Source organism: Crinia signifera, chromosome 2, assembly GCF_055691185.1.
Source record: "Crinia signifera chromosome 2, ASM5569118v1, whole genome shotgun sequence".
Classification (NCBI taxonomy): domain Eukaryota; kingdom Metazoa; phylum Chordata; class Amphibia; order Anura; family Myobatrachidae; genus Crinia; species Crinia signifera.
Genome location: NC_139218.1, coordinates 25,386,121 through 25,409,871, shown reverse-complemented (window position 1 = coordinate 25,409,871; position 23,751 = coordinate 25,386,121). Strand labels below are relative to the sequence as shown.

Here is a 23,751-nt window from a genome sequence, read left to right as displayed (position 1 = left end):
CCCCTCGCTGCGCTCGCCACGCTTCGGGCTCGGTGGCTCGCTGCGCTCGCCACACTATTATATTCTCACACCACGCCCTAGTGGATAGTAGGGCATGAAAAGGTCGGAGGACGCGTACCGCTGCGCTCGCCACGCTTCGGGTTGGCGTGGATCGTGGGGTGGCGTTAAAAATTTGGGGGGGCATTTAAGGGTTAATGGGCTCTGTGGCCCATTTAACATTGATTCCTATGGCCAAATCGGGTGGATTGAGCCATTTAACAGTAAAATCGGGTCCATCGCGCCTTTTAACATTGATTCCTATGGGAAATCGGGAGCATCGCGTCGCGGGCATCGCGGGTACATTTATGTGCGGCCGCGACGCGACCGACACGATTTCCATGTTTAACATGGGTTTCAATGGGAAATCGCGGGCATCGCGTCGGTCGCGTCGCAGACGCACATAAATGTACCCGCGATGCCCGCGACGGGCGCCGTTCTAGGTAAAGAGTACCTTTTTTTGCAACTAATTTTATGCTGATTTTTAAATAAATAAGTTAAAAATTACTTTATTTAATGTAGCATATTTTAACACTTTTCATGCATATTTTAAGTATTTTTCATACATATTTGCATGCATATTTCAATCTTTTTATGTTGCATATAATCCTGTCTCTACTCATGACCGTCGCTAAGTAGAGATCATTTGCAAATACGGTTTAATCTCCATGGAAGTCAATTTGGAAACAGGCAACTGGTTTGAAGGACATGGCATTCCTATTCACTGTTGGTGGGAAGGAAGGAGAGCAGTTTAATGGTAAACCTTTACTAACAGAAAAATGTCAGAAATGTGGAATGAATTTAGGGTTCCATAATGTGGCCCTATCAAACTATAGTGTGAGAGCATGAGATTACCTGAGGTCTTAATTCACAATGTTCCTATGGCACAAGAATATGGACATTTAAGGCTACACTATCTGCAATATACAGGGTGTGACAAAAAAAGCTTCCCAGATTTTAAAGGTTAACAAAAAAAAGGCCTGGTAAATGTTAATCAAACTGTAGTACATAATCTAATCTAACCAGCCTTCCGGTCATTTATGGTTCTTGGTCAATGGCCCTTATTCAGATCTGATCGCAGTACAAATTTGTTCTCAAAACGGGCAAAACCATGCTGCACTGCAGGTGGGGCAGATGTAACATGTGCAGAGTGAGGTGGGGTGTGTTGAAACCAAAATCTAAATTGCAGCGTAAAAATAATGCAGCCAGTATTTACCCTCCACAGAAACAAAATAACTCACCCAAATCTAACTCACATGCACATGTTACATCTGCCCCACCTGCAGTGCACATGGTTTTGCCCATTTTGAGAACAAATTTGTACTGCGATCAGATCTGAATAAGGGCCATTGACCAAGAACCATAAATGACCTGAAAGGCTGGTATATGCCAATAAATAACCAGATCATATACAAAACCAATTAAGCTGCACTAAGATAATATACTAAAATTCTGAACAGAATTTGCCATACCTTTTTTAGTTAGCATTAAAATCTCGGCAGTTTTTGTATAAAATCTGGGTGAGGCATTTTTCCTATGGATCTGTAGTGTGCGTCGGTTAGAATTTAATGCAGAACATATTTGAAAATGTGTTAGTTAGGAATGACTGCACCTGTGCACCAGTTAGGTGGTATGTGAAAAGTGACCTGTTTGTAGATCTCCAGGACCGGTGGGCCAGCCCTGCTTTAATACATAAGTACTGGACACAATTATACAGAAATACAACTGTTTGGAGACAAAAGAATGATAAAACCCGCACATTACATGAATATTTAATTTAGCCGGATGTAATGCAGTGCGAGTCCTTCGTCCGTGTGGGATACCGGATAAACTCAGTATTTTTTCAAAATTGAAATAGGTGAGGGACAGCAACTGCCACCAACTACCAATCTAAACTGACTCACTTGGAGTGGGTGTGGCTCCCCTATTTGAATTTTGAACGGTGATGCAGCCCCTCCTCTGGAGCCGCCGCTAGTTTTAAATGTCAGTAAAACGATGCAAATGATACACTTCAGGCATTTGTGTTACATATATTATTATTTTTTTTTATTTTTTATTTCAACATCACACCACATTTCACAGGACAGTGCACAGGTTACGGAGAATCGATAATGTAATACTGCAGAACTGTTCTGTATATAATCTCATACACGTACTACAGAAGCATTGTAAGATTTACAGGAAATTCATCAGTGATACAGCTTTCAGAAAAAGTATTTTTTTCCCTTATACAGTACAGACCAGTAAGAGATGTGCACTATGATGTCAGTAGCAGAATACTTTGTAAAGGATTCCGCAATAAGACGCAGGGAGTTAGATAGATATATTGCACATACACATCGGTGGTCGCCATGTTCTTGGAAAGAAAAACACACAGGGAACGTAAGAAATAATTAGTACTCTGTACTAAAGAATAACAGTTCAACTCACAAAATGGCCGCCATCACTGCCTAGATTGCAGGGAAATGGCGGTAGGACGGCTGTAGCTCATTGAAGACAAATTTCGAAACACTGAATAGTCGGCGTAAAATTAATCATCTGTGCTTCAATATTTCTAATTAAATCATAGCCTCAGTTTGCTTTTACACTGCATGTAATATGATCAAATATATCATATATATTTTCTGTAGGTGCAAAAACCAAGTCTCATAGCGGTCCACAACAAGATGGAGGAACTGTGTATAATAATCGTTGATAGAGGTCCGGTGATGCAAACACGTAAAGCCAATTGCACAAAAACATTGTCTTAACAGAAAATAGAATCTCATATTTAGAAGCCTCTCATTGCATTTTCTATAAACTGTACAATTAAACAGCCGCACAATAGTAATTAAAAAAAAAAAAGCACTACGACCCTCACACACTTATTTGTAATATAGTATTTCCAGAATTATACCACTTAAAAATCTAGTAACTGTTTAATATATTAAAAGGTCTATTCATGCTATACGAAGGTTTGAGTTTAAACATCCTCTGAGTTATTTACATGATAGTTTATCACGTGTATGTGTTCTAAATCGTCTAATCAGCTTTAATATGTTTGGATTAATATAGTGATAACGTTAACACTAGAAAAGCTGATGGATGGAAAAACGCTAACTCCCACGACATGGAGCCATTTGTATACACTGAGAAATTATATTATGCCGCCCGTAGTTATTATACCTCATAAATATTGGTCACTAATCGGTATATACCGGAACATGTTAAGCATTTATTCCAGTAAAATCTATGACGATCTGACGTATACTCTACAGCACATAATACAGACCAGATGACAGTACGATGTACTTATATAAACAGTTTTACCACACAATATGCTTAGCAATGTATCGTCTGATCCCAACACAGGAAGTGAACCTGTAGGCCACACAGGAGAAAGGCAGCCATTTTGTGGGCCAAGCCAATGTTCATAGTCCAGTAAGTGGATCAATTTCAATCTCCAAAAAAATGGCTGCTTCTACAGGGCGCCAGGGAGACTTGTGCACTTAAAACAGCCCAAAATTGGACTTGCACATTTTTCTAAGGCAAGTAGTAAAATTTGGATGAAAATGGAGCTATTGGAAGAGAAAATGGGAGCATGACTGAATCGATATCTAACTATACCTATAATTCAATGAAATACAACATCTGGAAATGTGATGAGGAAAATTAAAGTACATTGTACGTATATATCAGCCCCATCCTCATATATACAGCATGTAAACCCTGAAGCATGGAGAGGACTCAACCCATTGAGTGCTGAGTGAATTTGTGAAAATTGCTAAGTAAACATTTATCGTAATGACCTATAACTTTATAACCTTTAACTTTGTATTTTTACACAACACTTTTTATTTGCATTTATAATCTGGTGAGCGCTCCAATTATTTTTTCTATATTTTGGATAACTTTGGAATTGTGGAAGACATCCCAGTTGCTGCCGACTCTTATAGGCCAATTATAAAGCTTCACCAGCAATATCCGACTAACCCTTCACCCGCGGTCATACTAAATATCTAATAAATGGTGTATCAGTGATTCGGCATATTAGGGCCTGTACAATTTAAAAGTACTGCATACAATGAACTGCTATTATAACTGGGTTGTTGTACATTGGAGCATTTTAGTTTTTTCCACCTCACTCTCCAGCTCTACTGTAATTATATTTGGAATTACGGCATTGCCCTTTTTCTTTATATAGCATACCAAATTTATTTGCAAAATAGACCCCGACATTTTCAACATTTAACCTCCATTCATTAAAATAAAAACTCCTTACAAATACCGATACATAAAATGCACAGAGCAAAGGATTAGTTTAATAAATTGTATAATATTTGGCTAAAGGTAAATTGTGAGGACCACACTTCCAATATGTCATACGACACACATGATCAGAGTTTCACCAGCTACTGTACAACTACAACTTCCAGACGCAACTCGTTAGTTAATAATACATCATTGCACATTTAACAATTAATGCCCAATTTGTGCAGTTTGAGTTGAGGGCAACAATATCTGAGGATCATACAACTTCCAACATCACATAAGCCCTGGCACTTTGCAGTGTAAGTGTGGTATTTCCCTTTAAAAAGGAGTGTGCAGTTGATAGGAGAGAGGTAGCTACGTCATTGTGCCACAAGAAGGGGCTACATCACTACCTGTGTCATTCCTATTAAATAGCAAGAAAATTGCATGGATTCCTTGGGACATATGATCTTCTAGTACAATGGCTTTACTCTGTTTATGGTTTCCTGTGGTAAAGCAACATATGGTTCTCCACCTATTGTGAAACTACAGGCCCAGTATGACCAAGAGTGGCAGGGCATGGTAGCACTTGTAGCTGCACAGCAGACCTTACAGTAGGTCATAATTGCCTCTACTTCCCTCCCACTGTGCTTGACAAATCCAAATTAAAACAATAATAATCAACTATACGATGTATCCTCCATCAACATATTTGGTTTCTGTTCAAGTCAGCAGATAAAAAAATAAGGGTTTGTGCCTCTGCCCTTCTCTTTCCCTTCAACCTATTACATAGTGGTTTAATTGCCAGAACAGTAACCTTCAACGATATAAACAGGTCGTCCCAAAACAAAATACATAATTTCATTTTTAAATCAATGGCAAAAACGGAAAAAAAAACCCTGCAAAAAAACCGAATTGAACCACATCCTATGCATTTGTCTAGTTTACTCGGTTTTCCATATAGCCCACAAAAAAAATATTGCCCAGATAAGCACAAAAATATATTATGAGACATATTAAATAGTGGTTACATTAAGTAGCGATGTACTTCACAATCGACAAAACATATTGCACGCTTGAGAGAGTCAGCACCAGGCCCAGTTTACCGATCAGTAAATTCTAGACTTGGAGATGAATGAGTTGATGGTTTGGTGGAAAGTGGTTCATGTTTTGTTCTTGATGGGACACGAGGAGGGGGAGGGGGTTTCCTCAGCGACAAGGTACGATTTGAACCATCTGGGATAGCGTTGCGGTTGCTGTCCAGTCTAGGCTGCTGAAAACTGTTCTGTGAAATGATCCCGTCCATTTCCACTCCATTGAGGATTGAACTGTTCGCTTTACCGGCAAAGTGGTCTTCGTCAAACGTCACCCAACCTTTTGGATTAGGTTCAGGCATGGTGGCAAAATTGTGCGGTAATGAGAGACTTTTTTCAGCTGGACCCACTGTAAATGTTGGCCGGTCTTGCTGGGGAAATTGATCGAACAGGCCAGTTGAAAGTGACGTTGGAGCGCTCAGTGAGGCGTTGGGCTTATTGAATGGGTTTCCTGCATTTTCTGATCTCTCAGTGAATGGGTTTGCCGAGAAAGTATTCGACTTGTTAAGAAACGGATTGGGCGATACCCTCGGAACATCTTGAGACCCGCTACGGGCCGGGACCGGAGGCAGTGTAGACATGCAACTCTTATTACTCAAGGTATAAAGGTTATTTTGCACTGCAGAAGGCAACAGAACCGGCTCCTGTTGGTTCGATGATGAAACAGAAGGTATGTGTACGGATGTCAGCAGCTTTGAAACGGGAGGCTGATCAAATAAAAAGTCCACAAAAGGATCACTGTCAAACTGGCCTTTAAAGCCGCTGACTCCATTAGCTGGATTCTGCAAGAAAAGAAAACACAACTTAAAACCAACATAAAACGGCAATGAGATCAGAAAGAATAAAAGGCATTGCATCGGTGTCCAAAGGTAAAATGAGCAAGATGGAATGTCATAAAAAAAGAATTAAACGGCTTTTTCTACAGAGTTAAACTATTCACCGGTCTCAAATAAAAAATGTCTATCCACATAAACCGACTTGGATGAAACTTTTCTTTCCCTCATGCAATATTCATGCAATAAGTGGGATGAAAATTCAATGAACTCCGGGTGGCCCAACAAACAAAAGGCAAAAAGATGAGAAGTGACCTTTCCCATAGAAAATAATAGGCCACAGACTTTTACAGCTGCAGCTGCGGCTCCTGTTTTATCTTATTTCCATCCGATATACTGTATAATGGCAAATGCCAATAATGATTGCTGGAACAATTCCATACAACATAGAGAAATAATCGCTGCACCAGACACGATCACAAACACCTCACTCTAGATTTCTATAGCATTTATTGTAGGAATGGTTATTGGTTTGTGCTATAGCTCATAGACACAAACACTTGATGGGCCGTTCGTTGCAGGGAGGGAGGGCCAGGGGCGGAGACTGGGCCGGAGCAAGGGAACAAAACAGCGTTTTATGGCTTCCCCATGAAAACATTGGACGTTCCCCTGGTAACGCAGACACGCCAATGTCACATGACATCACCGCCCAGCCCAACTTCGCCGATCTGCGGAGGAAATTAAAGTCGGTTTATACCGACTTATTTCCGAAGGCAGGAGAAATCATTCAATGGTCAGCGATGTATGTAGCGAGGTCTTGTTTGTGAGGCTGGCAGAGCACATGCAGATCCACATTTATATAATTAGTGGCAAATAAACTCCATGCTCATCATTTGCAAACCAGCCAAGGTTAACAGAAACACAACACAAACCCCATAAAAGATACCCTAGAGGCTCTATATGCAATTTCATGTGCTGTGGCACATGCTACTCCGCCAATTATAGAACCACCCCACTAAGCATCTCCAACCTGCCCTCACATCCTCCATACAGGACAAGGGGGCAGATGTATTATGCCTGGAGAAGAGATAAAGTGAAAGGAGATAAAGCACCAGCCAATCAGCTGTCATTTTCAAACACAGTTCATTGGCTGGTGCTTTATCTCCAGTTTATCTCTTCTCCAGGCTTAATTCATCTGCCCCATCATTTCTAGATCTCTAATGGTGTGTACATACCGTGCGATTTTGGCTATAATTTTCACTGTATAGTCAAAATAGGATAGTAAGTTAGCCAAAATTGCACAGTGCTTAGGAGGCTTGCGATACCTATGTTCGGCCCCATGGCGTCGGTATTGCAAGGGAAAATAGACTGTGCAGGCAAGTCTAATTTTACTATGTCACCTGTAAAATGTATTTGCCCTATGCCAAATAGCAAGATAGTCAAAATCACAAGTGTAGTTAGCCAAAATCGCATAGTCAAAGTAGGATAGAAATAGGAAAGTCAAAATCGGGCAATAGCCTAAATCACACCGTGTGTACACACCTTAAAAAAAAAAAAGCGAAACAAAAAAAAACAGCAGCACAGGAATGTCAATGATACAGTCCGATCTGATCCCAACCACTACACCTCCATCACTGCTAAACAGAATTATATATAATGTGATTGTGAGACGCAGCTCTCTAATAAGGCCTAGAAATGCCAATGGCGTAGTATTCCTAAGTTTCCATAGTGACACATACCGTACTGTAGCATTGTATGAGCGATCTAAAAAGTTTGCATTTTGGACAGTTTACAATCCAAACCTTAGAGACCATTCCTCTGTGGGACAACATGTCCAAGCATGTTTTACCAGCTTCTGTAAAAGGCACGCCAATAAGGCCGAACACATTTAGGTAACAAAAAAAACAAAACAAAAAAAAAATTTCTTCTGCTGAACGTTCTACTTACTCATCCAGTTAAGACTAAATCAAGACGTATCACCAGGGAATACTGTATCTAAGTCAGGAAACGGACATTGGCGCCGTCCCAGTCAGGAAACGGACATTGTCGCCGTACCAGTCAGGAAACGGACGTTTGCGCCGTACCAGTCAGGAAACGGACGTTTGCGCCGTACCAGTCAGGAAACGGACGTTTGCGCCGTACCAGTCAGGAAACGGACGTTTGCGCCGTACCAGTCAGGAAACGGACGTTTGCGCCGTACCAGTCAGGAAACGGACGTTTGCGCCGTACCAGTCATGAATATGGTTTCTGATAAAAATACTTTTTGATTAAAGGCTTGAAAATAACCAATGGTTAAATGGCAGTTTCGGTACTTGTTTCCTATCTGGGCGCCCGCTACGTTAATTGCGCACCATGCTATTCTCCGTATAAAAATCGGATCGGATACCACAAATGCACATACACGATATTGAACGATGCAATGCGATCCGATTTCTTTCCCGCTTTTATGGTTGGCCCATAGGATATATAGGAAACCCCCCCTGATGGTTTAAAATGCGCCTCCATTGTTAACGCCACCCCAGTATTGACGTCAACCCGAAGCGTGGCGAGCGGCGGCGGTACGCGTCCTCCGACTTTTTCATACCCCCACTATACACGTCGGCGTGGAGTTGAGAATAGAATAGTGTGGCGAGCGCAGCGAGCCACCGAGCCCGAAGCGTGGCGAGCCCCGCGAGGGGACGCGGATACTTCACAGGTATCCGTGTCCCCTCGCGGGCTTCACAGGTATCCGCGTGCGCTCGCCACGCTTCGGGCTTGGTGGCTCGCTGCGCTCGCCACACTATTCTATTCTCAACTCCACGCCGACGTGGATAGTGGGGGTATGAAAAAGTCGGAGGACGCGTACCGCCGCCGCTCGCCACGCTTCGGGTTGACGTCAATACTGGGGTGGCGTTAACAATAGAGGCGCATTTTAAACCATCAGGGGGGGGTTTCCTATACAAATCGTGGGTTTGCGGGGTTATTACATTGAAATCAATGTAAAATCGGGTCTCAGGGACCATTTAGCATTGATTCCAATGTAAAAATCGGGGTTGATCGCGTCACCGCATGCGATGCGATCCGATTTAAAATGAAATCGGATCGGATCGGATAGCATCGTATGCCATCGTACATCATCGCGTACCGAATCCGATGCGATACGATTTCATTACGGTGCCGTACGTTGAAAACCTGGGCGCCCAGATAGGAAACAAGTACCGCAGTTTCCATATAGGAACAAACACAATGCACTGTGTGGAACAAAAATAGCTACCACTGCAATAAATAAAATGCTGATCGATGGTATAATGAAAAAATAACACAAAATAAGGCCCTTTAACAGAGTACATCAGCCGTTCGCTGATCAATACTGTAAATTGATGACAGTATAAAGCCATTACTAAACATTCTATGCGTGTTAGATATTTATAGTTTCTGCAGCAGTAAAAGCTATTGACCTATTACGCGCATTATGTCATGATAAAGGACCTAGTACCCTTAGGACTTCCGATGTCCTTATTTCTCTCTGGCCCCATGATCTGTGTGCCACTGGTATTTTATATGGTGATTCACATGCTGAACCAGACAGTAAATAGTCCAAATTTGAATTTAAAAAATGATACAGTATATTAAGTATCACTTCTGTATTCAGGCCAATATGATGTAATACTGTCGCTGATGCTACTACACATACAGGTACCATTAAATCATAATGATCACTACTATGATCAGGCTTGTAAGGTAAGCCCTGCGGTAAATGGACACATCCCGCCACACCATATACAAGGCGGTCACAGAAAGAAGAATGACATATTGGGCAGATTTGGTTAGATACAGTATGGATGTGATAAAATGTGATGTGATCACGCCTTGACCGCTTTCTTCAGACTTCCCCAGCACGCATGGGGGTTGCTCTACATATATTAATAAAAAGGTAGTCACCCCCCAGCACCAGCCCCTAGACCCTTTTGCACATGAATAATAGTTTCTTTACCAAATTGATATATTGAATGCACCAATATGATCTGACTGATACATAACCCGTCCACTTTAAAAACAAAGTTTGGTGGGTCACAGGGAACCTCTATAACCAATCAGCAATCTCTTTCCAATAATAGTTTTGTGGTAGGCAGTGCTCCCTTGGGACAATCGCCAGAGTACCTGTGCCTTATAGCCTGAACCCCGAAGTATCACGTACAGCACTGCTCAACTTTCTCAGCAGCAAAAGAAACTTATGGGGCCAGGCAATCGGCAGAGGTTACCTGTTTGCTAGGCTGCGAATATACACAGCCTAGCGAAAAGGTCTGAATCAAGCCCTTTAGTATGTTCTATTAGAATCTCCGTTTGTGTCTCCCTGCCACAGAGAGGGGTAAGCAGTGACAAAGGAGAGGGGTTGAGGGTCCAGCTAATAATTGTCCGCACCTGTTAAGTGCAGAAAACGTGGGGTCAGGCCTCCTTCCTTAAGGAATGTTTGGTGGGGGAGGATTTAGTATAAATAATATCTGTTGTGGGAAACCCCCTTTCATCTATGAAACAGTTGTTTGGCCCATTCCAAGGATAAACCCGTTGTCAGATCCTTAGGGATAATGCAGAGGATACAATGGCCCCCTTTATCATGACGGCACAATGCAGAGGTAATGAGGGTTATTGGATTAACACACGTAACAATCATTGGCTACATGAGAGATGTGAGGCTAAGGGGGGTCATTCTCTAATGGAATCATTTGGGTAGGTGGAATACAGACAATACGGTTAAATTATTTAGGTACCTGTTACCCTGATGGTTCCTCCTGCTAGTGATAAAAAAAAGACAGACATTAAAAGAAAAAAAAAAGAAATTAGAAGAGAGATACAGTGTGCACCATGCCAAACATGCAGTTCTCATTCATAACCATGGGCCGCTCCGGGGACAGGTTGCCATAGTAGTAGATTACAGCGATGAATCACAGAAATAACACCTAGAACACTGTTTGTTACTTTACCGAATTCAGGCTTGTTCCTATCAGAGAAGCTGCTCTGGACAATGCTGTACTCTAAACTGGCTATATTATGTCCGGAACAGGGCTGCCATCAGGAATTTTGGGGCCCGGGACTCATTTCCAGTCTGGGCCCCGGGCCCTCTCTTCACACTTGACTTACCGTAACCTGGCTCCTGCTCCCCCCTGACCTCCCTGAGCTGCAGCCCGGAGGTCCAAGAGCACAGGCAGCATCGGCCACTCTCATTGGCGGTATGCAAGCTCTGATTGGCTCAAAAGCGGTGCAGCATTTTAATTGGGTTGAATAAGCTCCAGGACCTGCTTTGTTCAATGCACTGAGCGCAGCACAGCGGAGGCAGTCGGTGGGCAAAATGAGCTGCCCGGGCCCCTTCAGAGGCCGGGGCCCAGGACAGCTGTACTCACAGCACCATTCCTACTGGCGGCCCTGTGTTATGAACCCCAAATGCTTTTTACTACTTCTGCACTTTCTGTTCTGATCAACAAGAATACCAGTACATGGACAGTGTTATGGTTAGCATTACTGCCTCACAGCACTGATGTCATGGGTTTGATTACCAACATGGCCCTGTGTGGAGTTTGTATATTCTCCCCGTGCTTGCATGGGTTTCCTCCCACACTTCAACATATACTGGTACGTTTACTGGCTCCCAACAAAATTAACCAGAGTGTGTGTGTGTGTGTGTGTGTGTGTGTATGTGTATATGTGGTAGGGAATATAGATTGTAAGCTCCACTAGGCAGGGACTGGTGTTTTCAAATATTCTCTGTGAAGCGCTGCGGAATCTGTGTGCGCTATATAAATAACTGGTAATAAGTAATTAAGCTGTTCAATTCATTGCCCATTTCCCTAGTCTACCTTTAGTGCTAAAGTCTATGGCTTTTCCCGTGTGCCAAGTCACAGATGGTGCAATTAAACATGGGGTTCCTCCTAAGTGGACCCTCCAAAGTTTGATACAAGGGCCGATTCGGTTACTATATTAGTGTTATACAGAGGTTTTGTTCCATATGAGCGCGTTACACATCTTGGAGCCATCAAGGTAACTCTAATGCAGGCATGTTCAAACTGTGGCCCTCCAGCTGTTCTGAAACTACACATCCCAGCATGCCTTGCCATAGTTTTAGCAACCCCTAGTAGCAAAACTGTTGCATGGCATGATGGGACTTGTAGTTTGACAACAGCTGGAGGGCCATAGTTCGGACCTTGCTATGTACCAGCATCCAGGGACGCCTGTTTTACATGTACATCGGCTTTTTCTGTCTGCATTTATGTAGGCAAAAACACCTGGGGCAAAATGTAATGGGAGGCGATTTTTTTTTTTTGCGTTTTTTTCCCGCAAAATATGTCGTTTTCTGGCATTTCGGGCATATTTTATAGGGCATTTTTTAAAGGTGCGATTTTTAGTTAGACTAAAAATCGCATCCAGATGTTTTCCCATTAAAAAGTATAGAACTCGCATATTTAATGGGTTGCGATTTTTAGTAAAGGTTACTAAAAATCGCAAAAAAAATAGACCAGGTTCTGCCTGGCGATTTTATCAGAAACATGCACAGATCATTGAGATCTGTGCATGGTTCTGTTGTAAAAAAAAAGTTGAAACAAAAAAAAAGAAAAAAACGGCATGCGGTCCCCCTCCTAAGCATAACCAGCCCCGGGCTCAAAAAGCCGGTGCTGGTATAATAAAATCAGAGGGACAAACAAATAGGGGTTCTCTTGATTTAATGAAACCAGCACCAGGCTCAAGGTCCAGCGCTGGTTCCCAAAATACGGGGGACAAATTGACTAGGGGTCCCCCGTATTTTAAGAACCAGCACCAGACCCAACCAGCCAGCAGGGTAATGCCACAGCCGGGGGACACTTATTATATAAGGTCCCGCGGCTGGTCAGCATGGGCAAGGGTCCTGGGGAAGTGGGGACCCCCCCAATGAAGGGGCCTCCCCCCCTCCAGGACTTACCAGCCCATGCTGAAAGTCCGGGGCTGTCCCTGATGCCCCTGGGCGGTGGGCATCGGGCTGATGAAAAGTGTAAAAAAAAAAGAATAAAAACTATTGTCTTATACTGTAGAACTAGGAGTCCCAGCAAGCCTACCCCGCATGCTGGGACTTGGAGAACCACAAGTCCCAGCATGCGGGGCATTAAAGGGCCCGCTGGCACTTGTAGTTCTACAGTACAAAAAATAGTTAAATAAAACACACTGACACCCTGAAAAATAAAAGTTTAATACATACATAACACACACATACTGATACTTACCTACCTTGAGCCCGTAGGTCGGTCCCTGGATCCTGGGTCCGGGGCTCCAGGGCTGAAGAGTCCGGTTCCGGGGCCTTGGTCCTGGTTCTGGGGTCCTGGGCTCTAGGGCTGATGTCTCCGTGGTCCAGGATCCGAAGTAATCCAAAAGGGGTACCTAAGGAAGCAAATCCTACTCACCTGGTCCCCGGCGACGACCCCGGCATCTTCTCCGGCAGACGCACTGCTCCCGGCTGGTACCCACTCACGGACTGGAGAGGCGCAGAGATGTTTCATCTTCCGCGCCTCTCATCCGAATGATTCTATTGGCCGCCTAGCGGCCAATCAGGAGCCGAGAAAGTCTAGGTGGCCAATAGAATCATTCTGGTGCTGGTTCTTAAAATACGTCAAAAGTAATTTTGTCCCCCGTATTTTGGGAACCAGCGCTGGACTTTGAGCCTGGTGCTGGTTTCATTAAATCAAGGGAACCCCTATTTGTTTGTCCCCCCGATTTTATGATACCAGCACCGGCTTTTTGAGCCCGGGGCTGGTTATGCTTAGGAGGGGGACCGCACGCCGTTTTTCTTCTTTTTTTTTTTTTCCAACACAACGCACAGTACTGAAAATGTGCCGATTTTCATGACTGAAAATCGCACATTTTCAGGACTTAAAAATCGGCCGAAATCGCACCATATCGCACTTTATTGCCGCAAATTCGCATCTCATTACATATGCGAATTTGCGGCAAAAAACACCATTTTTAAAGGTGCGATTTTTTTCTTACGAAAAAAAAAAATCACACCCTGTTACATTTCGCCCCCAGTGAGAGTCCTTTGATTTGTAACTTGTTATCCATTGTTTTATATGCATTTTATTAAAAAAGGTTACTGCACTACGATATGTTTCCTATCCTTTTGAGTATCCATTTTTAAGAAGAAGGAAAAGTGGAATCCATTGGTGACGGATCATGTCCCACAATTAAACGCTTATGTCTGCTTTCATACAGTAGACGTAACATTTTGGTACGAGTTCTATATTTTACCTATTGTATAATAGAAGGATCCTGAGTGTGACAGTGTTGCACTATTATTTTCTTTTTTTTTTTTTGGGGGCCAATATCCCCCCCCCCCGATTGGAGATGATGTCATCTCCAAGCACTTGGCACCTGGGACCCGGAGCGCTGCGCTGGGGGCAAACCCAACACTAAGGTAATCTACTGAGCTGCCCAAGCCCCCGTGCACCCCCCAGCCCTTGTCCGGGAGGTGAATGGATGCCGCACACAGGCATCCATTCACCTCCTCTGCTGCTGTCTGCAGGGTATAGCAGACAGCAGTGCGGGCTGTCTGTGCCCCCCCCCCCCCCCCCGTCCAACCTGCAGACGCTGCGGTCCGCAGGTTGCACGTCCCCTATTGATGTAAATGGGAGCCAGGTCGGATGACCCGGCGTACCCATTTACACTGCCCTCTACCCAGGTCCTAGCCGTGTTCTACCCAGGTCAGGACCTGGATAGAAGTCCAGTGTAAAGGGACACGACGTGTCCCATTTACACTGCCACTGACCCGCCGAAGACCCAGGGTTTTGCGGTGGTGTAAAAGGGGTATTATTGGTACAGCCCCCATAGCTGCTTCTAAGCACATGGTATATTGATCCACAATAAATCTTACTATTTGCATAGTTTGCCTGCTCTAGTGTGATTACACTTTCACTAAATACCCAGCTATCGAAGCTTTGAAAATCCCCAAAGGCATGGTCACAAAACAGGTTAGAAATCTCTATTATAAATTATATTCATTTGATTGATCTTCCTTTTGAAAAATGAAATCATTCCAGTGTGTGTCATACAGTAATCAGGTAGAACACTCGTGCAAAAAAACAAATGTCATAAATTGCTGGATCTTATTCCCGATCGGTCCTTGCTGGTACGCATGCATCAATGTATCTATTATTGGGGCCTGTGACGTAGGAAGCAGGATGGCAGCAGACTCTCAGTTACTGACAGAAGGGTAGATATCAAGATATCGATGGGGCGCTCAGTTGGGATCTGGTTTACAAATCAGCAGCTACAAATCTATGGTGTAGTCACTCCCAACAGCGTAAACAAAAAACAAGGTGATGTGGTCACTGAGCTCAGTATACAATATTTAAAATATATATTAAATATTGTATACTGTGATTGTATACCCTGCTCAGTTACCACATCACCTTGTTTTTTGTTTAGGCCAGGCATGTCCAACGTTGGCCCTCCAGATGTTGTGAAACTACACATCCCAGCATGCTTTCCAATAGTTTTAGCATTATCTAATAGCAAAATTGTGGCAAAGCATGCATGGATGTGTAGTTTCACAACATCTGGAGGGCCAACGTTGGACATGCCTGGTTTAGTCTATTGAGAGTGACTGCCCATATATTTGTAGTACCATGGATACCATTCAATTATCCATAAATATAACAAGAATATGGTGCGCACAATATCCAGCTCATTCTAATCCCAAATCCTTGGATTGAAAACTCCAATCCTGAGATTCAAATCCTGCCAATTTTAGGCCAAATCTTGGAATCCCGCCTATCAGATCCCGGGATTGCCCACCCTATACCTGATAGTTGCTTATATTGCCCCCTGATAAATTTGTACATGTACGTCTGTCTTCATAGCTCAAGTCTTCCATCCCTTTAATTATCTTGATTGCCCCTCACTGAACCTTTTATAGTTCTAGAATGTCCTTTTTGTAGTGTGGAGCCCAGAACTGCCCTCCGAACTCCAGATGAGGCCTAGCCAGTGCTTTATAGAGTGGCATAAATACAGTGTCGTCCCCAGCTTCCATGCCCCTTTTAATACAGGCTAGCATCCTATTGGTCTTCACGTCCTGTACCAATAACCAGACAGGAACTAGTGCTGGACTGAATCACCTGCATCGCAAATAACACATTTACATTTGTGTGCAGTGAGCAATTCAGAACATACTGTACATATATAGTTATTTAAAGTAACTTGGACTGACGACCTGGAAGCCTTACAGCACAGGTTCTCAAACTCGGTCCTCAGGACCCCACACAATGCATATTTTGCAAGTCTCCTCTCAGAGGGGTAGATTTATTAAGCTCAGTGAAGTGATAAAATGTCTGGTCTTTATCACCGGCCAATCAGCTCTTACCTGTCATTTTTCAAACCAAGCCTATAACTTCACAGTTAGAAGCGGGTTGGCCGGAGATAAAGTACCAACCGCATTATCACTTCACCAAGCTTAATAAATCTGCCCCTCAGTCACAAGTGAAGTAATTACCTCCACCTGTGGATCTTTTAAAATGTGTCAGTGAGTAATGAGTGCACCTGTCGGGTGACCTGGAAAACGTGAACTGGTTGGGGTCCTGAGGACAGAGAACCCCTTACAGCAATATGGAATACTAATATTATTATTAAAGACTACTAAATGTAGATGAATAGGTTCTCTGTACATAAAACACTGCAAATATGTTTGTCGGAGCAAGAAACTAGTTACATAACGAATAACATTTCCCTTAATTACATACGTCTTTTATGGATAATTCAGAATAAGGTTATGTATTATTAACCAATTATAAAACCATTGTCTCGAGCGTTGCTAATGGTTTCAGAACGCCAGCAGCAGGGCCTAATAAAGATTAATGAGACCGAATCATTTTATTTGAAGTCTGCAGAGGGAAATGAAAGGTTGATGTAATTACAGAACCTAGATCTTGTATAATTGCAGAACTCCAGAGGACGCACCTGGCTGCTTCTGGTCACTCTGATGAAGCATTTAACTGTCTGATCACCTACCCCCCCGACCTGGTATAAGCTCCTTGGCTATGAGACCTACCTGCTGGTCAGCAGCTTGCTCTGAAGGCAGGTTCTGGGAGGAGCGGCTGCGAGGCGGCGCCTGGGGAGGTGGGTCTAGGCTTTGCAGAGGGGGTGTCTGGGTGGCGGGTTGGAATGCTGTAGGCAACATAGGTTCTGGCAATGTTTGGCAGGGCGGCTGGGAGGTAGGGCTGGGCTGGATTGGAGTTGCAAGCTGGGGTTTCATGGGTTCAGGAAGGGAAGAAAACTCTGAAAAACAGAAAAAAATATATAACATTTTATGTATTCATAGCGCTCTGGGAGGATCCCAGATGATGATAGGATCACACTACACAGCTACACTGCCTTGCTACTAAGTGACCACTTGAATTAAGCATAGGAGACAGTGGATGAGAGGCATGTGCTGAGTGATTGGTGGAGCTCACCACATGCTTCTCAGGCTCATGGAGGACAGCAGCAGCCTCGTCATGGGAGGGTTTTTAACCAGAGGCAGCGCTGAGCCTGTGAGGTCTCTTACAGAGTAAGGTACAGTCTGTGTTTTGATAGTGTAATACTCTCCCGTGCAGTTTGTGGCCAGTAATGACAAGTGGGAGGGAGCCCCCTGTCTAAAGTGACCCGGGCCCCCCGAAGGATTAATCCAGCACTGCACCCTCCCACCAATCAGCTGGCAAAGCATGCTGGAACTTCTTGTTTCACAACAGCTGGAGGGTCACGGCCAGATCAGCCTCTATATAGGCACCGATGTACACCAGGAAGGGGCTTAGTACTGGCTATAGGGTAAAGATGCATCTCTAGAGCAGAGCTGCGCTGACTTCACATGGGAAGAATAGGTAACATACCTTTAGGAGGCTCGGCTGCAGCGGCTTTCGCTGGTTGCTCACTCATTGGCCGGACTTGCGTTGGTCGAATATGGCTTTGGGGGACACTAATAACACCAGCGCGAGGAGGAATGGTCTAAAATCACAATGAGAGTAGTAACATCAATCTTTTTTTTTCCATGTAGAAACATTTCCAATTAGGAGAACCAGAAATTACACAATGAATGAAAAAGAAAAATGACAATGCCATCATTCTAAAAGCCACTATGTTGTACATCAGGAAGCAGGAAAGCCGGATTTGTAACAATGGGGCAGATGTATTAAGCCTGGTGAAGAGATAAACTGGAGATACAGTGGAAGGAGATAACGCACCAGCCAATCAGATCCCAACTGTCATATTTCAAACACAGCTGATTGGCTGGTGAGTTATCTCTTCCATGTTATCTCCACTTTAACTCCAGTTTATCTCTTCTCCAGGCTTAATACATCTGCCCCACTGCCCCTAATGGAGATATTAGGAGAAGGAACCCTATAACCGCAGTACATCTGCGCTAGTGATGAAGCCGAGGTTGGTCGCATCCCACTCTGGGACATACAACACAATCATTTTAGTCTGTTATTTTAATTCTTGCCTCCACAGGGGACTATAATTAGGTGGGGAGGGATATATCAAACTTGAGAGAGTGATAAAGAGGTTGCCCATAGCAACTAATCCACTTGATCACTCATGAAGGGTTGATACATCTCACCCTATGTCCTTATCCTTTGTTTTCCTGCTGATGCTTAGTCTTGGATAACTCGTATGTTGCCATTTTATGTACGTTGTTTCCTGTTCCTTTGAGTCTATTGGTGAACATGATAACCAATCGCAGGAGTATAGCAGTGCAGAACAAGTTATACCTAAACAACTATATAACTTAATCCCACAACCCCCCCATATGCCTGTAACCAAGACCCACAAAACAGAGAAAAGAGAGCAAGGAGCAGGATTAACAAAAACAGCCACCTCCTAAACCACAAAATGGAAAAAAATAGCATAAGTGTTCAGGGTAACGGCCACAGTGTCCCCAAATGAACTCAAAGTAAAAGATATAACGTAAGTTTAATAAAAAAATGTAATTTTCTTTTTCACCGACTGGGAGACACTGGGAACACACTGGGGGTGTGATCCACCTTTCTTCCAAAATGGCTAAACCTGGATGTGAACACACTAAACCTGTACATTCTGATGAATTCTAAACAGACCACCAGATGGCCCTCAGTTGGGGTGCAACTTGCCCCAAGGTTTACAGGAACAGGCGGATGCAGTCGGCAGGTCGTAACAATTAAGGTTGAACACTATTGGTTGACAGGCAATGGGTCGACACCTGAAAAAAGGTAGACGTATCTTCGGTCAACACGATCAAAACGTCGACACAAACAATAGATCGCCATGGAAAAGGTCAACATAAGGTTTTCACTATATTTTTTAAAAAGGAGTTCGACTATAATAGTGTGCCGGGCGTAAAGAGGCACAGTACACATACACGTGTACATATCGACGAGTCCAAGAAATTCCTACCCTTTGTCCTTATGGCTGCATATCCTTAGTCTACCTTGAATGTCTCTGTATTAGGTATATCCTGCTCTTCCCTACTGTCCTCTACTGACAGCACTGTGGCGCTTTACAAATCTATAAGTAGATTCCAAACACTACTGTAAATGTAACAATCGTGGGAAAAGAAAGGTATTAAAAACATATAGATTCTAAATATTACTTTTAAAATAAATAAATGGTGAATTCTGGTGTAGTTTGGAAGCACAGAGCGTGTTGGATAGAGGAAGCAGAGAGCGGATACTCACCGGTCTGACAGACGCGCAGGCTGCAGCAGCTGGTCCGGGGAACTGGGGAGGAAGCTGTCCACGAACTGAAATAACAGGTGAAAAGGAAGAAGGTTACCTGATGCATCGCTGCAAGCTTACCCAGCGCTGCAGTCTCAGGTGTCTCCCCAATAGCAGGCAGGACACTGCGCATGCATAATTAATTAGCAATATGCCTCTAACATGTCCTGAATGGCACTCGCTTGTCACCTCATCGCTGTCTTTTGCTGTTGTTGCAATTACGCTTTTAATATGCATTATTTTTCCTATTGGTCCCCATTGTGTAGCGCCGACCAATTCTGTAGAGCTATATAAATAATACATATTAATAATGTACTTACTATATCAGGCAGACAACACGTAATTTAATAGTTTTACGCATATGATTTTCTGTACGACCGCGGCAACCAACTTACTAGCAAATGCAAAAATGCGCCCAAGTATGCAATCATCTGTGAGCCTGCATGGGGGAGCCCATCCCACACGCTGCTGTTTCCATCTGTAGCCGCACCAGCCGTCATTAGTATATGTGCATGCACACGCAAGGAGACGGCAGAGATTTCTGTGCAGGTTGTGCATGAACAGCCCCTTTTCCACCAATGGTTACATGTTATGGACGTGCTCCTTCTTAGCCACGGACCACTGGAGGCTGCGCCACGTCCCGGGGGGCATCTAGTGCTACAGCATGCATGACCACCTCTCGTTATATGGCTACAAACAGTCATCTTAGACAGCAAAGAGCAAGAAGTGAAAGACTGAACACACCGACAACCTGAATATGAACCAGCAGTTGTTGTGATGCCCGGGTGTTATTAGTGGATAGTAAGTGTGTTAGTGGTCACGACACATGCAAAGAGTGGCAAACCATTTACCTTCCGCATCTTTGCGAGTTGCCCCTGGGCTGGGAGGAGCGCCCGCACCTTGTTAAAGAGAGAGAAGACACACTAAAGACAACGACGACAGGAAAGGCCACAGATACAAAATGACTGACAGGACAGTTGCAAAGACAGAACTGACTACATCTCTGCATTCCCTTCTAATGAATTGCAGCTTGGGAGGGAGGGGCCCCCAGCCTGGCAGTGAGGAGGCCCAGGCTTGGCATGGAGTGAGCCCCAGCCTGGCAGGGAGGGGGCCCCAGCCTGCCAGCGGGGGCAGTATGAGCTAAAGACGCATGTATATAGTGGGGCAGCTACGGCACACAGGACAATGCAATCACACAGAACACATGAATTACACAGGAGGTGAATATACAGCAGGCTGCAAAGACACAATTGATAGCAGAGACACTGTCATTACCTCCAATCTCTTTCCTAGATGGTGCTGGGCTTCTAGCACCTTATTATGCCAAACAGTAGCAGCAGCGGGAAGAAAGTACATGAAAGAGTCAGAGTATAAGGTGGCGGATACACCGCAGTCTGTGCAACATATATCCATACCTCCCCTCTGATCAGCAATGCTCTGTACCACACACGTTACCTCCTCTCTGATCAGCAATGCACTGCACCACACACGTTACCCCCTCTCTGATCAGCAATGCTCTGTACCACACGTTGCCCCCTCTCTGATCAGCAATGCTCTGTACCACACGTTGCCCCCTCTCTGATCAGCAATGCTCTGCACCATACGTTACCTCCTCTCTGATCATCAATGCACTGCACCACACACGTTGCCCCCTCTCTGATCAGCAATGCTCTGTACCACACGTTACCCCCACTCTGATCATCAATGCACTGAGCCACACACGTTGCCCCCTCTCTGATCAGCAATGCACTGCACCATACGTTACCTCCTCTCTGATCAGCAATGCACTGCACCACACAGACACACACGTTACCCCCTCTCTGATCAGCAATGCACTGCACCACACACACACACACACACGTTACCCCCTCTCTGATCAGCAATGCTCTGCACCACACACACCCACACACGTTACCAACTCTCTGATCAGCAATGCTCTGCACCACACACACCCACACACGTTACCACCTCTCTGATCAGCAATGCTCTGCACCACATGCATTACCCCTCTCTGATCAGCAATGCTCTGCACCACATGCGTTACCACCTCTCTGATCAGCAATGCTCTGCACCACACACACCCACACACGTTACCACCTCTCTGATCAGCAATGCTCTGCACCACACACACCCACACACGTTACCACCTCTCTGATCAGCAATGCTCTGCACCACATGCATTACCCCTCTCTGATCAGCAATGCTCTGCACCACATGCGTTACCCCCTCTCTGATCAGCAATGCTCTGCACCACATGCGTTACCACCTCTCTGATCAGCAATGCCCTGCACCACACACATCCACACACGTTACCACCTCTCTGATCAGCAATGCCCTGCACCACATACACCCACACACCTCTCTGATCAGCAATGCTCTGCACCACATGCGTTACCCCCTCTCTGATCAGCAAATGCTCTGCACCACATGCGTTACCCCCTCTCTGATCAGCAATGCTCTGCGCCACACAAGTGCTGTAAAAGAAAATCTAGACAATATTCCATGAACCTATCACCCTTTCTGTAAAAACCGTATTTATATAAATCCTATCTTCCTCCATTCAACATGGAAGTGTATGCACCTTGTCCTAGAAGCCGTGTTTTAAAAGCTGACGCTTTCCTGAATTCTTTGGATGTTCCCAGCTCCTCCCATTCATTCCTCTGTTGTTGACAATACACCTCCCATTCCATATTCTGCTTTGTCCTATTTACATAATACACAATTTAATCCAGTTCTCTATTAACCCCTATGTCTGAACACCAGTCCTCAGGGACACCTCACAGTACACGTGTCAGCGCACAGGTGAATTAATTACGGACTGACCCTTTTTAAAAAGATCCCACAGTTGGTTCTGATTATTTCATGTGAATCTACTAGTAGAATTACATTTTCTTTCCGGCTGAGAGATTGGTTTCTTCATTTTACTCTACAGCAAATGTATGGTCACTAAAGCCGTGTACAGACGGGGTGATTCTTCCAAGTGATTTCGACTAGATCGCCAAAATTGCCTAGAAGGATTGACACTGTGGGCAATAGTAATACGGGGCCCCTCGGTCGCTATGGCCCGGCCACATAGACACTGCAGACAAGAATATTTTGACTAGATTCCACCTGCACTGTGTATTTGGTTGCGGTTCCCGGGGCTGGTAGGATGTAGTTAGCGGTCTCTCTGATGGTTAAACTACACATTGATTACACACGGAGCTCAGTCTAAATCGCCAGGACCGAGTCCCGTGTGTACACCCCTTAAGAAGAATCATTAACCATTTAATAATCAAAAACGAGAGATTAATGTGGAGAAATAGAGAAACAGGCAGACAGATACAAGCTATAATGTAATTATCTACTTGTTACTCCGGGGTAGATGTATGAAGCAGCGATAAGGGAGGAGAAGCGATCAAGTGCCTGGTACTTTATCACCGGCCAATCAGCTCCTGATTTAAGTTACAGGCTGGGTTTAAAAAGGGACAGTCAGGAGCTGATTGGCTGGTGAGAAAGTACCAGGCACTTGATCGCTTCTCCCTTATCACTGCTACGTACATCTACCCCCTAATTACCATTCACTACCTAGGTTAGTTGTGGCTCACCTGACGGCGGAGGGGGGCGCTGTGGTGGTGCTGGACGTGACGGTGGAATACCGGGTCGGGGAGGAGGTGGTCGTTTAGGTTCTAGACCCAGAGCCGCAGCCTCCTTCGGTTGTATAATTGGCTGGAAGTCCACCGGAGAACCTAGGGACACAACATAAGCATTGCCATTGGAGCATTAAACTTTAGGACCTTTTCATCTCTCGTTTATAACTTGATCCCAGATTGCGTGTACACACTGGAATGAGTTTAATGAAGGAGGGAACGACCATGTTCCGACCCCCATTAGCATAAACAAGGTCATTAGCAATAGCGTTTA

At 44.3% G+C, this 23,751-nt stretch overlaps 1 protein-coding gene across 6 annotated transcripts in view; it reads right to left on the bottom strand.

The window, feature by feature from the left end:
- Window positions 1-2,070: 2,070 nt before the first annotated feature.
- The window catches only part of SYNJ1 (synaptojanin 1), a 78,375-nt gene continuing 56,694 nt past the window's right edge, over window positions 2,071-23,751 (bottom strand). For 3 of the 6 annotated variants that reach the window (XM_083171819.1, XM_083171821.1, XM_083171820.1), the window contains 7 exons: window positions 23,436-23,576; window positions 21,124-21,162; window positions 20,700-20,747; window positions 19,810-19,874; window positions 17,989-18,103; window positions 17,172-17,398; window positions 2,071-6,142 (listed from right to left, as the gene is read on the bottom strand). In XM_083171819.1, coding sequence (XP_083027945.1) covers window positions 5,369-6,142; window positions 17,172-17,398; window positions 17,989-18,103; window positions 19,810-19,874; window positions 20,700-20,747; window positions 21,124-21,162; window positions 23,436-23,576 — 1,409 coding nt within the window. In that variant the 3' untranslated portion in view covers window positions 2,071-5,368. Of the gene's footprint in view, window positions 6,143-10,881; window positions 10,906-17,171; window positions 17,399-17,988; window positions 18,104-19,809; window positions 19,875-20,699; window positions 20,748-21,123; window positions 21,163-23,435; window positions 23,577-23,751 lie in introns of all 6 variants that reach the window. The other 3 variants (XM_083171823.1, XM_083171824.1, XM_083171822.1) reach the window with 3 other exon arrangements.